This window comes from Lepisma saccharinum, chromosome 4, assembly GCF_977018435.1.
Source record: "Lepisma saccharinum chromosome 4, izLepSacc3.1, whole genome shotgun sequence".
NCBI classification, from domain to species: Eukaryota; Metazoa; Arthropoda; class Insecta; order Zygentoma; family Lepismatidae; genus Lepisma; species Lepisma saccharinum.
This window is the reverse complement of record NC_139232.1, coordinates 62038304-62057647: the sequence shown is the minus strand read 5'-3', so window position 1 is coordinate 62057647 and position 19344 is coordinate 62038304. Positions and strand designations below refer to the sequence as shown.

At 40.3% G+C, this 19344-nt stretch overlaps 1 protein-coding gene across 2 annotated transcripts in view; it reads left to right on the top strand.

The window, feature by feature from the left end:
* Positions 1–19344, top strand: part of IA-2 (tyrosine phosphatase IA-2) — a 619991-nt gene that overhangs the window by 544553 nt on the left and 56094 nt on the right. For both annotated transcript variants that reach the window (XM_083120601.1, XM_083120600.1), the window contains one exon: positions 8674–8813. In XM_083120601.1, the coding sequence (XP_082976727.1) occupies positions 8674–8813 (140 nt within the window). The remainder of the gene's footprint in view (positions 1–8673; positions 8814–19344) is intronic.

The following is a 19344-nucleotide window of genomic DNA, read 5'->3' as shown; positions in this document are numbered from 1 at the left end:
AAGCAGGTACGCTCTTTTGACAGCGCTAAACAATTTTGCAACGCAGTAACAGACGACATACAATGCAAAAAAGTTGACTGATTGTTGCACGCTCCCTCCGCGCGGGTTGATATCGTAATTCGGCCACTACGCCACAGAGACCGTTTATTTTGGTCAAGATTTACTAAGCGAAGGCATGCTTAAACACCCGTTTCGGTTTCAGTTGTCCTCCCCTCTTTCCTAGTTTTCTTCCCCTGTCATGCTCGGAACAGAATGGGAGGGACAATATACCATCGAAATTTCCCATTTCTCCGTCACAGGATCTCCAATGGAATGGGTTTGCAACACTACATTTGTAACACACCGATCGCTGCGTTCACGGCTTTCCTAAATGATGCAACCTCCCCTCTCACGGTGCCCAAGCCAAAATACCCAATCAGCGTCCTCTACGCGACTGCTGCAACAGCGTAAGACGGAGCGAAACTGACATTGTGCTCAAGCCCCGAGCGCGACTCGGTCTACGCGGGTTGATATCACTGATCGCAGGCTTCTCCACCATCTCTCTTGGTGGAGCGGCGTGGGAACACTTCATGTTTCGAAGGAAATAGAGTTCAATAAATAAGTATAATAATAATAAGGATTTGCATTACATATTTATTTGGGTGTGCACGTGCGAATAGACAGAAGCCGCTACTGTTATGAAGCCTTCGGGCGGGAGTCTTTTCCCGTGTAAGCTTCTACGCACGGGAACTTTTCAAGCGCGGGATTTTCAAACTTGCCGCCAATCGCCATGTACAAAATACGTATAATATATCTCGAGAACTAATTGTCGTAGAAAGATTAAATCGGTTTTGGTTTTCTTTCTTAAAGAGAGGGTTTTTAGCAGAGGTAACATTTATACATTATACCTCTCTCCCAATAATGGAAGTTAATGAAGGAAGATTGATTGATTGATTGATTGATGTAGTTTATTTTACTTTGCGTTTTGTGCCTCTTGGTTAATTTGCGAAGATGGGGATGAGTGATGAAATGATGAAAGTGATGAATGGACATTCACAAACAACCAAGCCCGAGCGGGTTTCGAACCCGGGACCCTTGGAGTCGCAGCGCGATGTGCTAACCACTCGGCCACAGGATCCGGATTCATGAAGGAAGAAAACGAGAAAAAATATATTTTTTTTTTTGTTTTTACAAAATAAGTTTTCCGCGCGCCCCTGTAATCATCAGAATAGACCAAAGTGAATGAAAGAATGCAGAATGTAGCATTGGTACTACGTTCCTATAGCCATGCCAAGTTTCGTTGAAAATATGTTCATGCTTGGGGAAAAAATAATGTGTAGGCCTAAGAGCGGCACTGTTGCCAGCTTATGGAAACAATTTCCGGAATTTCGCTTCTAACGTCAGCCCTATGGACACTGGATGAACCCAATTTGTACGAAAACACGACAAACGAACACTCTTTGAGGATATGTAATGTATACGTCCCCCAAATTTTTTTAAAAATGAAATTTTGCAACATTTTTGACGGTTGTATTTTTCTTTAAATTTTGAAAATTGGGCCTTTGCTCCTGAACCCCTAATTATTGCAAGTTGTTAAAGTTGCAATGCCCCACGTTGCGGCACCACAAATGCAATGCAACGTGACACCACTCGTAACTCCAGGGTATGGAGATCCGAATTGGCAACACACCGCTCCTCACTCCGGCTGGTCAGTTGGGAGCACCGGTTCTCACCCAGGGATCGGGATTAAGACGATCCACCCTTCCTCCAGGAAGGAAACCATCGAATTGCGACACGTGACAGTAAATAAAATTCCAAATACTTTATAATTAAAATGTCCAAAATCTTTAATCACGAATCGCGCGCGTACATACTGATTCGCACAAGTTAAAAGTTATAATTTGTTGGGTCATGCACTCTCGCAGGCAGTGACAAGCAATTTATTTAACACGAAAGTCCGCGCACCGCCTTCACAGTTAATAGCAAGACCTCAACTTCTACCTCAAGCGCGAGGTGCAGCATAACAGATTGTTCTAACTTACAATACAAACTCATAACATAAAACTGATAATTTATATATCACATCAATGTTAATTAGCGATAGTAAGCTAAAGTTCAGGTTGGCAACAATTAAAAATGCCAACGTGGAAGTTTTTACATCGCCAAGAACACGAAGCGTGGTTCCCCCACTCCTAACATAAACAGCCAATAGGAGTACGATATTTTATTGAAAACGAGGGAGAAATACTTTGCTATAATATTACAATATTAAACTATATAGAAATAACTAAACTGATTTTATCAAATAAATCATATTTGCCCTTGCACATAAAAAAATGATTAAATAAAGATTTAGTTTATAACGAAGACAAATTACTTCAATCTTGTACATTGTTGAACAAAAATCGATATTAAGAAGAAATGTATTTAACTTGTGCTTGAAAAACAATGAAAACGTTGCATATATTATTTGGGATAATTATTAGCCTATAAATTCTGAATAAATATTGCAAAAATACGCGAATAATATAAGATAAAACGTAAATATATATATGAATTATGAAAACAATTAAGTATAAATAATTTAATCCAAGTTCTTAACTTGAAAGTATACGAATAAAATAAATGCCAATATACAACTGAAATCTGCCTAACATGGCGGTCGTTACAAAGTGTTGTATTATTCTCATTATTTCATGTAAAAGTGAAATATATCAGTAAATATCGGTGGTTGAAGAGTTAATACTTCATTTGATCAGATCTATTCCACAATACTCTGAGGGAAAACAAAGACATTTTAAAATTGGGCTTGTTATTAATATTTAAAATGAATACATTGTTTTCTAATTCGAGTATGTTATACCTTCATATGTATATAAATGAAGAACTGAATTATCAAGAAATGACGTGTTAATTGCTGCCACGTAGAGGTGATTTCGTTCGAAACTGGCCGTTCGCTAAAAGTTTAAATACTTACGATCACCAGTTCATTCCATTTGAGAAATTTTAGAAATTCAGTATTGACTTAAGTTAGAGTAAGTTAATTCCCCAAGTTGCTAATTTCGGATGAGAAAAAAGTTATAAAAAGTACCAAGCTCTTTGGCGAAGTGGTTATCACAGCCCGCTACGCCGCCAGGGGTACCGGGTTTGAATCCCAGCCTGTGCATGGTTGTTCTTTGTGAGTGTCCCTTCATCATATCAGCACTCATAATCGTCATCTTGATTAGCCAAAAGAAGCAGCAAAGCGACGTTAACAGCTAATTCGAAGTTTCGTGGCTGACGCCATGCTCATTTAAGGTTTGCAATCAATATATGGCACGTGCAACACTTAATAGATTTAGAGTTTTCGATTTTATGGGGAAGTGAAAAGTGATATTTTGGTGATATTTAATCTGGTAGTCCAGAATGTTATGGGCAGACGCAAACAATATGTACCCAACTACTAACCGTACAACCACATGAAAAATGATAATAGACTAATCGGGACTGTTACCTACAGTTTAACTGAACTGCAACGTACCTCCACTGGGTATCGGACCCAAGAACCCTTGATTACAAGGCGACGACAATACCATCGGGAAGGTCCTGTGAAGTGTTCGAAATAAACAAAATGCAAAGAAGGGAAACTTCTGAAATTCCTTTCGCCAAAATACAGGTATTCTTCCTTTTCCATGTTTTGATATTTATCTGGGGCTTACCTAATGATCCATTTGAAACTTTACCATTACGATACTAATAGCAGCAAAGTGCACTACAAAATCTTTGCTAAATAATCATAACTCTCAGATGGATTTTCTCCCCTCCTTTCCAAATTTCGATTTGTGGTCGAAAAATGGGAACAAGGTGATCGTGGCCAGAAAAAAATGAGAATGAATGGTCTGGAGGAAATCAGCGGTAACGCTGAAGTCAGAGAGGAACCAAGGCATCCCAGAAAATACGTTTTCCTTCTGTGAATTTTTATGCACCCCTGTCGGCGTAGTGGTAACGTCGCCGCTTTGTAATCAAGGGGAGGGGTCGGGGGCACATTGCACAGTGGTTTGGATTCCACTTTAAACTGTAGAGTCAGTCCCGATTAACCTATCTGTGCATAAAGTAGACTTAAAACAACAAATCAAATCAAATTCAAATGTGTGCACCCCTGCTCTCAAATTTGGCACTCAGGCCACCTTCTATTTTTTCTGGCGTTGCTACAGTTATATCGATAAAATGTCATCACGGTATTTTGTCTGGCAGGTATCGCCAAGAAGATACTCCTTGCTTGTAACATTCGCCCGAGAGGACGTGCACCACCTTTTCCTGTCGGTCTAGACCTGTTTCTTCGGAAAGCAAACAAGAACTTGGCTACTAATTAGAGGGAAGCGCAGTCCGAAATGAGGGGACGAAAGCGATTGATTTTTCAGGTGAAAGGAATACGAACTGTTTACATTGCAGCAACTGGCTTCTCCGTCAAAGGCAAGGCAGCTACACACACTGCCTGCTCGATTTCTAAAAGTTATCATATCAAGACTCGACTTCCGGGAAATGACATCATCATCGCTCGTTTGTTTCAAATCAAACACGGGTAGTTATTTGTGTATTTTTTTTTCCGGAGTAGGTTTCTTAGTTCGGCGGTTCCTGTCGAGATCAAACGGTGCTTCCGTTGGCAATGTTGCTGGAAGTCAAACAGCTCCTGAGGACTTGCGAGTGAGGAGTTCATGCACGGGTGATTATGTGGAGTTCTCTGAGGAGCAAGAAGCTCTGTGTAGCGGAGTTGATACCTGCGAGTTGGAAACTCGGGCGCCTCCACGTATGTATCTGGTAGAAGTGATCTGACTTAGCTCAAAGTGGAAGATTCAGTCAGCAGCTCTAAGTGATGCTGTTGACTCTAGAATATTAGGCTTTATCTTGGCGTGATTCATGATCATGTCCCTAAAGGTACTTTATAACTTCGAAGTAATACAGCACAAGTTGTAATTGACATAGAGGAATATACAGGGTTTTTATAAATTAGTTATACAAAAGTAACAGTTAATTGTGAAGAATGTGTATGTGTAACAAAATTAGTTTATACATCAATGAATACAGCATATATTCAAGTTTATTGTCGAACGTTGTTAGTTTCAGACGCCGCCACTGGAGGCGTGAGCGTTTGTTTATCTTACACAAGTACCGACTTGGATTGGTCGTGGTGGAACGATTCCGTGGCCACCTCGTCAACGTTGCTGGGAAGAGGGGGAACAGACGCACGTTCTTTAATGTAACTCCAGATAGAGAAATCCATGGTCGAATCTGGCGAACGAGGTGGCCACGGAATCGTTCCACCACGACCAATCCAAGTCGGTACTTGTGTAAGATAAACAAACGCTCACGCCTCCAGTGGCGGCGTCTGAAACTAACAACGTGCGACTATAAACTTGAAGATATGCTGTATTCATTGATGTATAAACCATTTCTGTTACACATACACCTTTTTCACAATTAGCGGTTACTTTTGCATAACTAATGTAAAGAAACCCTGTACTTTGTTGTAGATGAATCACCAACGCCTAAATTTTTTTTTGTCAGGTATTGGATAAGATGGTGTGCTGCGCCTTAGAGGTGAGAGAAATGCTCTGGACAGGACATTTCCAACGCGTTGGATTGAAAGAGATGGTTGAATTGCCTGACCTCCTAGATCCCCTAACATTTCATCCCTGGACTTCTCTTTCTGGGGCTATATCAAAGAAACAGTGTACAGCAGTCCTGTCATTCATCGTGATGATTTGAAGGCCAGAATAAGAGCTGTCATTGCCACAATTGACAGGGATATGCTAGAGATATTGAAATCTAATTTCGAACCCTGTGTAATATTTATGCGGAGACTGATAACAATTCCGCCTCAACATCGAGATAGCGAGACAATACTGGGACTCACTGGCGTCAATTGGGTGTCAAAACTGGAGAGGGGGAAGAATAGTTTACTTTCTCTTGGTAGACAAAGGTTAGCATTATGAAACCATAGTACGGGACAAAAAGTAGGGGGGAGGCAACTGTCCCCTAATGTCCCGCCCCCTCCCCAATCGACGTGACTGCTGGGGCTAGTGATTTGCTGTTACTCCAATTGTCCATAAAAGCCCACTTTAGTACTAAATTAACGCTTAAACCATCCTAAGCAGTGGCGTACGCAAGGGGGGGGGTTACCGGGTTTAAACCCCCCTTGGGCTTTTGAAATATTATGGAAAATGCTGTAGAAAAAAATAAAAATGGCTAATTTATCAGTCAAAGGTCTGCGACAGTAATAATAATAATAATAATAATAATTTGAATTATTATTCTAATGCAGCATGAAGAAAAACACAACATTCCAAACACAATCTAAGCGGCCGCAAAGTTCAATTTTGCAATTTTTTTTGCAAAAAGTCGCGCAGTGACTCTTGCGAGAGTTGTGAAAATTCCTTGCTTCCTCGCAGTGTGCTGACCTTATTGCAAACGTTCTTCCCGGTACTGATTTCACATCCCCTTGCGAACTCTCAAGTGATGCTGAGTCTACATCCACATCATTAAATAATGTTGAAGACGTGCTTTGTGAATCACCTAGAAGTGATAAATGTGTTGGAATGTCTATAAACTTACTTTTCAACGAAAACATAGACTCAGTAGAATTTAGCAACATGTATTCTCGCGCTTCATCATCATCCTGGGCGAGTTCCATAGGTAAAGGTAATGTAAATTCCCCGTGCATACAGCATCGTGCCATGAAGGCACACGTAGTGGTGTGGTGGGTCCCAAAGATTCTCGATCTCGAACTTTTTTGCAGGTGATGTGATCAGCACCATGCTCCGGCAGCCTTCATCCCCCAGGGTTGCTCCCAGGTACCCATTGCTATGAGGCTGGGTGCGGAGACAAGGCTGGATAAATACCAACCAATTCCGGGAATCGAACCCGGATATCCCACGAAGTTGTCAGACTAGACCAGCGCGGCTCCTTGAATAAGTTTTATATTTCGATTATTTCAATAAATTTAATATATTTGCTTGTTTTTATGGATTTTCTTCACACTTAAAATGTCTCGCTTATCATATATAAATAACCGTTGACTAGACAATTATTTTGTAACAAAGAAACAAAAGAAATGTAATTTTGTTCTATTTCTTTCATAAATAGCAGCTGCATTAGTAGTAATTATTAGTAGTAATTAAACTAATTAATTAATTAATTATAAGAATTATTAATTTATTATTATTATTATTATTAATTAAAGTATAATAAAACAATGGTAATGTGAATTTGTAGAAAGTTTTCGAAATAACACCCCCCTTGATGAAATCCTGCGTACGCTACTGATCCTAAGAACGACTTTACATTCACCAGATGGAAAATTCTGGATACATCCATGTCGGGAACGATACATTCGGGTCAGTTTCGGTGGCAAAGCACGTTAAAGTTCTTATTTCAAGTCTCGGCCAAGATGGGAATGTTCATCGTTCACCTAATCATCGCCCATCTTCAAATCATGATTCATCTCAATAAGTAGAGAATTGATCCTTTATTATTAATGCTATTCTACCTCCAGTGCCTGTCAAAGATGACCTTGCCATCCTTTGCGGAAATTGATCAAATTCCAACATCTCTTCCACATAGTACATCCCCGAAAATGTATTCTTTCAGGCGAAGGATGCTCTCGCACCAGGACTCAGCCAGTGTAATCGTCTCTGGGGGTTGTGTTCTGTCCTTGTGTGTACTGGGACCCCTCCATGGCTTCAGATTTTATCAAAGTTGTGGGAATTTTAATCCTGAGATAAGTGTGTTGGCTTTAGTTGCAGCGAGCAGTTCATTTCTGTGACGTGAACTTCAAACCGGTGTCATAAGTAACGAGGGACAAACGAGCCTTCGGAAATAAATGCAACCTTTCTTACCTGGGTGACACAAACTGCACATGTTACTTGTCGCATGCGTGTCGCTCGGACTGGGACGTTTGCTCAGTGGCGTGCATCGTGTCGCCTCGCAAGATTTGCACATACGCAGCGAATGTTTTATAGAGACTGAACAGGTCCGTGTTGCTTGTCGATTTTCACTTCAGTCTGAAAGCTTCCCAATGCACTTTGTTTTGGTTCCAAGTGGTGAGACTTGTCTAGTATTTTAATATGGATGAGGGTGCAGAATAGCTTTAGCGCTGAAGCACTTATGCTTTCAATTTAAATGAATCAATCTAGCTCCGCAGGTTAACCGCGACGTTGAAGACAAGTGATGAATTTATGAAGGGTCACACACATTGAAAGGTCAGCCAGTACGTTAGCCAATCCACCATAGAGGCTGACCGACGAAGATAATCAGAAATGCAAAAATTCAGTACTCTTGGGCATACTTTCATGGCACGGTGCTATATGCACCGGGAAACTTTACCTTTTATTGGGCATATTTTCCAGTAGCATGATAATTATATTAGTATGCAGTTGCTTATAATACAGTGGAACTCAGATTTTACGTTCCCGCATTATAAATTTAATCTTCGTGGTCCCAATACAGAAAAATGTTATAAAATAGAGTTTACATTTTCATGCATTTTACGTTTATTCATCTAAGTTCCCTAAAAATCATAAACCCTACGTTCCAATATTACTGTATGGCAGTTCTTCCAATACACGGTGATTAAAACAGTGATAAACCCAATGTTTCTGAGAAATGTCAAGTTATTTTATTAAAATGTATTATTAACTTTTATTTTCTTCTTCTTAGGAGCTGTGCAGAGCTAGGATGGCCAGCAAGACTCAAGAGAAGCCAGAGCCAATCCATGTCGGCCAGAGGATCGCCAGCCTATCCCGAGAGTCGGAGGGATCCAATAACAGCCCCTCATCCCGCTCCAGCACTTCATCTTGGTTAGTATTGACAGACGATCCGGTTAAAGATTAATAATCAAATCACACACACGTGGCTTCTGGAATGAAGGCTTGAATGATCAGTCTTCCCCTTCCTCCTTGTTATATCAGTAATGAATCATGATTTTCGAAATGTTACAAAATGGGAAATGTACTAGTTGAGTTTCTGTTAGACGATGATCACAAATAAGCTCATGGTGAAGACCGTGTTTTGAAGAGTCGCCGTTAGAAGCACTTCTATCACTAACAAACACTAAAAAAATATCCTAATGCTATGTTTTGTTTTGTAACTTTATGCACATGTAGGCTAATTGACACTGGCCCCATAGTTGTAAACAACACCCTAACTTGCACAATGTGCCACACTACGATTATAATTATGTATATTCTCGAATAGGCCCGTACCCAGGATTTTCTTGAGGGAACGGCCAGATCCGAAAATGTATTTTATCCCACTCCTCTCTCGCTGTCTCTCTCTCTTTATATATGTATAGCCTCCCAGATGGAGCAGTGGCAGCGTCGTCGCCTTCTGATCAAAGGGTCCCGGTGGAGGCACATGGTGGTTCGGATCCCACTTTAAACTGTAGGTCCAGTCCCGATTAGCCTTACTGTGCATAAAGTGAACTTTAAACACCAACTTGACACGTTCTATTCAATTTGACGTACGCGTCGTATTATTATACTATTAATATTAACTTAATAATACTCAGCGGTGAACGATGAGACTCGGTGAAGTACACAGACTCCTCTCAGGTACAGGGGTAGTGTTAGGCAAAGACATTATTCACAGCACAGAGAAATAAAACCACATTACTGCAGTATGTATAAACTGAAAGGTTTTATTCTTTATTTATTGTAATTATAGTGCAAATATACTTGAGACGAAGGCGAGGATTTCGCTTTGTCGATGAATTGACTCAACTAAAACGCATAAACTCAATGCGTGGCTATCGGCAAGCCTATGATCACATAGACCTAGCTTGCGCCCCGAACTACCACACCAAGAGATATGCAATGATAACGGAGCCAATATTTGCTCTTTAGCTTTTTATTTCCAAATTACTCCTTAGGCTAGCTTTATTATTTAACGTAGAATGGTTGCAGTATTGTGCATATCATCAATGCATGGCTATCGGCGTACCTATGTTCACATAGGCCTAGCTTGCGCCCCGAACTACCATACCAGGATGTATGCACAACACCGAGGAGTTCTTTTTAAGTGTAAAAGCTTCGACGATCCGTGGCGAAAGTGTGATGATTCTTACGCGATATCCTCGCTTTTATACTATTTTTTAGAACACAGATTAAAGTACAGATGAATCACTCACTATTTACAAAAGGATACTACAACAAAACTGTTTAGAAATACAAATTCGTATAGTGAACTCTCGCAAACATGAAGATACATTAAATTACCCATAATGTAGCATAAAATACAATAAACATTAAACAAAAGATATACATTACTAATAAGGCGCAATATTACGTAGAATAGCAAGGAGGTTACGCTTTCTTTCACAAAATAAATATATTAGTGACACATTTTCTACTGATGACGTCACACAAAAATATGGATCATATCATCTGCCCCTTCCTTTCGAAAACTAAGTTTCAGGATGGAAGTTATCTACCTGGAGGAAACTTAGTTTTAAAGTACAAACTCTTTCTTTTTATCCTCCGAAAAACGCACCAGTTTTAGGTTATCCAAGTTAACCTTATCATATAATTCTTTAGTCCTTGGAATTAGCAATGTCACAACATTATTTTCCACTTTGTCTACTAGATAAGGTCCTATCCACAACATAAATAACTTTTGAATGGTCCTATCTAGTGAGGAGCTTAAGGAATGGTTTTTAACCATCACGAAGTCTCCAACTGTCACTGTCTTGGCGTTTCCCTTCTGTTTTAAATCCTTCGACAGCTTCTTCTTCTCCCTGACTTGGGCTAAGAATAATTTGGACTTCCAATCCGGTTGGGCTTCTTCCCGTTCGGGCCAATTGAAATGAGTTAGGATCTCTCTGGGTATAGGATGATTGAAGAATAGTTCAGCAGGTGAATATCCAGTTGTTTCGGAAATAGAATAATTAATTAACCAAACAACTTTTGATATGTATCGCGACCAAGTCTGATGTTCTCGATAACAAAATAAACGAAGTAATCTGACTATCTCTTGATTTGCTCGTTCTACCATGTTCCCCTTTGGATTGTAAGCTGTTGTGCAAACATGATGGATACCACGGCTTTTGGTAAATTCCTTCCACTGCTTCGAGGTAAACTGAGCTCCTCTGTCGCTTAGGGTAAACGTAACGTTTGGATAGTGAGCAAAATATCCTCTCTGAAGCGTGTTTATAATTTCTGTGGTGCTGGCAGTCCGTAAAGCATATGCGGAGACAAAACGTGTACCCACATCAATAAGGCTCAAGATGTACTGGTATCCATTAGACCGAGGAAGCTTCCCAATCAAGTCCAGAGAAAGCATCTCATGAGGTTGCTTGGGACTGATATGAAGGGTCTCCTTGAGTATCCCTAATTTGTCTGGTTTACTCTGGGCACAAATTTCACAATCTCGGATGTACTGTATCACGTCATCCTTCATGCCTTTCCAGAAGTATCGTACTGCAAGTCGCTTCAATGTCTTGGATACTCCAAAATGTCCAGCTTCATCATGAATTATTTTCAAGAGAGGTTGCTTCATTACCACCGGAACACACAGTTTCCAAAGGGACTGATTGTCTGATCCTCTCTTAAATAAAATTCCTTCTTGAATGCGATAGGAACGATGCAATCTGAGGTTAGGTTCCTGAGAATTTAGAGATTGGAGTAAATTTTTGCAGAATTCATCTTCAGATTGTGCCTCTCTCCACTTGTCGACGTCATCTATTTCTCCTCTTTCGGCCCACAGGTAGTTTATTCTGAATGTCTGCTGGCTATTTTCAGGTTGAATCTGGGGTATATCATCAGCAGGATACCGAGATAAAATATCTGCCAGATCGTTTTGGCGACCAGAGACGTATACTATTTTATACTGGTACTGTTGGAGTTTTAGAGACCAGCGAGTCAAACGACTGTTCCAGTTACGGGCGTCTTGTAACCATACCAACCCTTTATGATCACTGTAGATAGTGAAAGGCCTAACTTTCAAATAAACAGCATACTTCTCAACTCCAAAGATTATGGCTAAACATTCTAACTCATGGATGGAGTAATGGCGTTCGTTCTCCTTCAGTTTTCGGCTTGCATACTGAATGACCTTCCTCTCTTCACCATCCATTTGGAAAAGAATACTACTCAATCCTTTCCCAGAAGCATCGCATTGGATACAGAATTCCTGTTCAAAATCAGGTTGTGCTAATTCAGCATCTCTTACTAGTTCATTCTTCAGTAGCTGGAAACTTTGTTCTTCCTCGTCTCGCCAAATCCAACGTTGATTTTTACCTAACAGCTTGGTGAGCGGTTCAGATTTAGCTGCAAAATTTTCAATGAACTTCCGCCTCCAGTTGGCGAGGCCAAGAAATTTCCGAACATCCTTTCTAGTTTTAGTTTTAGGAAATAACTTAATGGCGGAATTTTTGTCTGGTTGGATTTTGATAGCATCTCCAGAAACAATGTGACCCAAGTAGGTAATTTCCTTTTTGACAAATTCACATTTTCGCAGCTTTACAGTCATCCCCACTTCTTGGAGTCGCTGCAACACTTCGTCCAGATGTTCGAGATGCTTGGAGAGTTCTTTGTCGAAAATCAGCAAGTCATCCATATATTGAGTTAGATACTCTTCGGTTTCAGGACCAAATACAGCATGCATGGCAGCTATGAAAATTGACACAGCACTAGAGATACCAAAAGGCATTCGAGCAAACATCCACTGACGTCCTTTATAGGAGAAGGCAGTACATGGTTGGCAGTCAGTTTTTACAGGGATCTGTAAATATCCAGAAGCCAGATCCAGATTTGTAAAATAACGAGCACCTTTAAATTTTTGTAAGGCATCCGAAATGGGCTCAACTGAATTCCGTGGAACACGTACAATTTTATTCAAATTTCTGAAGTCAATGCATGGGCGTACTGTACCGTCAGGCTTGTCGACTACAATTAAATGGTTCAAGTAAGGGGAATTACAAGGCATTATAACACCCCATTGTCTCCACCTTTCTAATTCTTCCTCCAGGAGTTTCCTTTTTGCTATAGGTATGGGATATGGAGATCGATACACAGGTTCTGTGGTGGTGAGTTCAATCTCACACTGGAAGTTTTTAATAGTACCTGGTCTCTCGGAAAATACATCTCTATGCTTCAATAAGACTTCTTTCAATTGGCTTCTACCCCTTTCGCATAAAATCTCATTCGCATTGACCTTCTGCAGAATGTCGTCAGGACTAGCCGTCCACTGATCGACATGGGAATCTTCACGGACTTTTCTTACATACGTCCCTGTCGAAGATCCATTATTCACGAGGTCCTGCTCTACCGGAACTCCGTCTATGGTGAGGGATAACTTCTCGCGCTGTAGGTCAATTCCTGCTTCATATTTCCTGAGGAATGGGTAGCCCAAAATAAAGTCAGCTTCGAGACCTCTCAAGACAAACATGTCCTCCAATAAATTTCTTCCAGCAATCTCCAGATATACTTGTCTACATCCCACAACTCTAGTTTTGTTTCTCCCAGTGAAATCAGTCAGCCTAACATCTGGACATGTTTGTAACTGCAATGACGGCAGCTTCTCTTTAATCTTCTTCCAAATGGCGTAGCTCATGAGATTACATTCGCTGCCAGTGTCCAGAACACAAATAAACTCGACGCCTGTTACAGTTGCCTTAATTAATGGAGCCCTGTGTAAATTTTCCTTTCTAACTGCCTGTTGTAGTGCTCTATCAAAACTTTGTTCTCCTTCATTGAGAGTCAGCACAACAAAAAGATGATTGTCTTCACTATTTATAACGCTGTCATCTGTTCCCAGAGAAGTCCAAGATTTTAGCCCAACCGTGATCGGGAATGAAGAATTCACGTTAGGCGACTGGCTAAATCCGACTGCATACCACTCGGATTAGCACTAGTCGATGGTGCCCAACAAAAGTCTCTTGTCATGTCGACGCTTTGACGTTGCTCGTTCGTCAAACGTGAAGCAGAAGGTTCAAACGGAGGCGCCGTCGCTCTGAAGTTACTGGGTTCAGAGGCGTTACGTGAAGAGTCACGGGAATGTTCTTCTGGATCAGATCTGGAACGACGCGGCCCACGTGCGTAGTTGTTCCTGCCATCCCTTCTCGGAGGATTACGCCGCCTGTTGTAATTGGAATATCCATTCCTCTGGTTCGGAATAACTTGTCTGACTCTGGGTTGTTGGTTTCCAATTCTATTTTGTCTGGGAGCATTTCCCTGGCCTGCACCTTCCCTATTCCACACAGGCTTCCAACTGTCCTGTTCCTCAAGCACCTCGAACCTTTTCAGAAAGTCGGATAGCTGCCGTACAGTTTGAGGAGAATTAGCTAGACTCAGACTGCGAGCTCTATATGGAAGCTGGGAGATGATTAAATTCACAATCTCAGGTTCTATGTAACGGGCAGACAGATTGCGGTAGGCTGAGTAAATAGACCAGGCATATTCCTCCATGCTCATACCGGACTGCTTTAAGTATCGGCGAGATCTCACTGCTGTCAGCTGCCTCTCTTTGGCCTCTTCTGAAGCATATTGTTTGCGAAAACGACGGCAAAAATCAGAATAGGACTTGAACTCTAACTGGTTTGCTCGAAACCAATGCTCAGCCTGGCCCTTGAAAAGCCGAGGAATAATTTCCAATCGGTATTCGTATGGAATCTGCATTAAATCAAAATTGATATTAAGTTCTTTTAAGTATTGCTCAGCATTCTGGGCTTCCAGGTCTCCCTTGAACTTCGACAAGGAATTAAGGTCTGCCATCCTTGGAGTTCCAGTCATTGCTGATCGCTGAGTTCTTGGCGGCGACTCATCTGGCCCGCTCCTTGAATTTCCATGCCTTCGTGTTCGCTTCCTGATTTTTGCTTGATACTGAGAGTCAGAGCTGGTGCTGGAAGAGGAGGAACTGCGATCTTTCTTCCTTTCTAGACGTTTCCTCTTTGTCCTTTCTTCATAAAGACTGTGCCGGGCCCTGCGAGATTCACGCTCTCTGTAACTTCTGTCATCGCCCGAAAGACTAAAGGTAGGTGGAACAGCAGACGCCACTTCATTAGCTCTTGAATCAGCAGTAACTCGAGGGCGACAGACTTGTTTGTCTTCTCTAGTTCTCTCTCCACCGGCTCTGTCCATCGCTTCATTTAGTTCAATCTTCATGGTTGGCAACGCTGCACTCTCAGCAACTGCAGACGGATGACCAGCTGTTCGAGATCCAGTTTCTGTTTCCGTTTGGCGGGTAACGTGCATGGTCTCTAACTGATTCGTAAGTTGTTCTACTTGAGTTTTTATTTCCTCAACGTCCTTGCTTCTTTGAGACACAACTACTGAAATCTGACTAATATTTTCTTGGACCTCAGCCCGGAACTGTATTTTGTCAGTCTCGGCCTCGGCCAACATCTGTTCTATTGTCAGCTGTTTTTCGATAATCCTATTGCACTCTCCAGTGAATCTCGAGTTAATATCCTCCACATCTGTGCGAACATTTTCCGTGGCTTTATTTACATCGGCTGCCAAGCTGCGCCGGAAGTCATCAAAGTCTATCTCTCTAGCCTGCCGGATTTCTTCAGAGAATCGAGCCCTAGTTTCCTCGTTCTCAGACTTCAGTTGTTGAATCTCACAGGCCATCTCGCCTATTTCAGCTCTTAATACTTTTATAGATTCATCGTGCTGCTTACTGATATCATCCTTTAGCAACGCACATTGTCTGAGGATATCTTCCTTTAATATGTCAGATTGTCTACAGATATCAGCCTTCAGTGCTTCTGACTGTTTACACATATCAGCCTGCAATGTTTCAGACTGTTTGCAGATATCGGCTTTCAAGCTGGTAATGGAATCAGCTTGCTGTTTAATATCAGCTTTCAGTGCTTCAGACTGTTTACACATATCAGCCTGCAATGTTTCAGACTGTTTGCAGATATCGGCTTTCAAGCTGGTAATGGAATCAGATTACTGTTTAATATCAGCTTTCAGTGCTTCAGACTGTTTGCAGATATCATTGCTAATATCAGCCTGTAATTTTCCCATACTTTCGACTTGTTGTTTGCTAATTCCTTCAATCATTGCTTTTAATGCTTTGAACATATTTAACGGATCAGATGAACTATCCGTAGACAATAATTCACAATCTTTACAAACCAAATCGGTAGACTCGTGGCTTTCAGTTCGAATATCTAGGCCACAACATTCAAAATGTAGAAGCTTTGTACATTTCTTGCACACAAATGTGGTTTTATCTTTATCAATGTCCCGACAACAATCGGGAACATTAAGTCCTGAACTCGAAGTGAGATTTTTATTTGCGCTACGCAAATGCTTCTTGTCCATATCGAAACAAAATAACTGCTTTTCAATAAATATGAAAGTTCAGTGCTCTTGCACAATTAATCTCAACTTTAAACAATTGTCTTGCCCTTGTACACTACAAAATCGAGCCAACACGTTGAGCTGCCACTTGACACGTTCTATTCAATTTGACGTACGCGTCGTATTATTATACTATTAATATTAACTTAATAATACTCAGCGGTGAACGATGAGACTCGGTGAAGTACACAGACTCCTCTCAGGTACAAGGGTAGTGTTAGGCAAAGACAATATTCACAGCACAGAGAAATAAAACCACATTACTGCAGTATGTATAAACTGAAAGGTTTTATTCTTTATTTATTGTAATTATAGTGCAAATATACTTGAGACGAAGGCGAGGATTTCGCTTTGTCGATGAATTGACTCAACTAAAACGCATAAACTCAATGCGTGGCTATCGGCAAGCCTATGATCACATAGACCTAGCTTGCGCCCCGAACTACCACACCAAGAGATATGCAATGATAACGGAGCCAATATTTGCTCTTTAGCTTTTTATTTCCAAATTACTCCTTAGGCTAGCTTTATTATTTAACGTAGAATGGTTGCAGTATTGTGCATATCATCAATGCATGGCTATCGGCGTACCTATGTTCACATAGGCCTAGCTTGCGCCCCGAACTACCATACCAGGATGTATGCACAACACCGAGGAGTTCTTTTTAAGTGTAAAAGCTTCGACGATCCGTGGCGAAAGTGTGATGATTCTTACGCGATATCCTCGCTTTTATACTATTTTTGAGAACACAGATTAAAGTACAGATGAATCACTCACTATTTACAAAAGGATACTACAACAAAACTGACATCTATACATGTTTAGAAATACAAATTCGTATAGTGAACTCTCGCAAACATGAAGATACATTAAATTACCCATAATGTAGCATAAAATACAATAAACATTAAACAAAAGATATACATTACTAATAAGTCGCAATATTACGTAGAATAGCAAGGAGGTTACGCTTTCTTTCACAAAATAAATATATTAGTGACACATTTTCTACTGATGACGTCACACAAAAATATGGATCATATCAAACTCAATGAATCAATCATATATATATATATATATATATATATATATATATATATATATATATATATATATATCAGAAATGTTGGAATAGTTCCGTGTTTTCTTTTGAACAGCCATGATAATGATATTTCTATGTTCAAAAAATAATATATTCATAAATTAAATTATGTGTTTTAGCAATTATTATTATAATAAAGAAACTCTAAATGTGAGTTGACCAACAGAAGGAGACATTTTCGTAGCCTGTAGCTGCAATTGAGTGCCAAATCTGGGCGGGGGAGGGAGGAAAGGCAATGGCAATTTACTTTCTCTTAGTAGACAAGACTTAGCATAGTGCAGGAGCAAAAGTGGGGGAAAAAAATAGTGACGGGCACAACTGGCCACGATAACCTAAACGCCGCTACTGCAGGTAGCCTTTGCATCAACGGTCGTAGAACTAAAACTACACAGTATTGCAAACTGTAGACTTCTGGAGTGTGCCTCTCTACACCACAAACACATTCATTTATGCAAGAAGAAAATTGAAATTTTACAAATTTGAAAACTTGTCGATGTTATTTTCGTAGCTTTTTATAAGTTCACATTTAAATTTTTCATAGTTCGAGGGGGGCATGCCCCCCCCCCCCGTGGCCCCTCACATGGGTACGGGCCTATTCTCGAATGAGATAATGTTTCAATTACAGGAAAAAAACATCCTAATACAGTGAGATCATGAAATAATTAATAAAAGTAATTATATGCATTGAATTGTTACACTTAATTGTAAATTCATTATGTTGTACCTACGATAAAAAAAGATAATAGTAACCCGCTAAAGCATTATCGTTTTAAGTAGGATAATATATGCTCATTCTAAATATTTAACAAATCATTTAAGTAAAAATTCTGTTATATTCGTGCTGCAAGTATTAGTAAACAAACTCACCGATTATTCTGTACTTCAACTGATTTCACTCCAGAGAGAAATCTGAACTGACGCCGGATAACTGTATAGACTTACAGCCATTGCAGTTGCCGTAGAAAGGTGGATTTTGCCACACACAGACCCCTCCCCTCCATCTGAAGGATCCTCTCTTAAATAATTACATTTCCTTGGAAACCGCCGTGAAGTAAGGAACGAAAGTTTTTCCCCCGATGAGACAGTCTTTTGCAGCGCCTTCTCCCTCCTCCCAACCTGTTCTTTATTAACAAATTGATTAACTGGGAGATGGGGGAGCGCGAACGAACAGTAGAGCAACCTGCAGGAAATCTATTTTAAGGTTTCTCAAGGAAAATACCAAATAGCCGCTCCTCTTCTTACTATACAACACAAATCTGTCTTAATACTCAAGCAAACAATGCAGTGGTGTAGTGGTCAACACATCGCCATTTTCAATATGAGAATCGGTATTGTTATATGCCGTCTAACAACCCTTTATCACTAAAAAAAAATATCGTTGCACATTTATTTCTCACTCATGTGAAGCTGAACGGCCTCTTTCCTCCATCTTTGACATAAATCCCCTTAATGTATTCACGTCACGAGTCTATAACTCTGTCGCCGACGAACCATCAGTTTAAAGACCCTTACTTACATTGAATACTTGTCAAAAATTCATAACATTCTCAGAACAGCTGATTCAGCAACACGTAATTTAGGTATGAAGACGTATCTCCTAAAATTGCCTAGATTTGCAGATTGAAAACAAGAATTGTATTGCTTAAAATATACAATTTACATAATGGTACTCCCTTAATAGCCTGCTTCCTCTTTTTCACATGTCTGGTTACTTCTGGTTCATCTCATTGACTAGACAGATGAAGTGCTTTCTTCCACACGTTCAGATCGACCAATAGGGTTACATTGGGCCTGTATTTTGGATTTTCTGTAAAATAGAACCACTTTTTGAAATATTTTATTTTTGTCGTCTTTAACTTTTTACGGTTAACAAGTTGGTGCCTAACGTCTCCATATTTCATTTGATAACTTCAATAGAA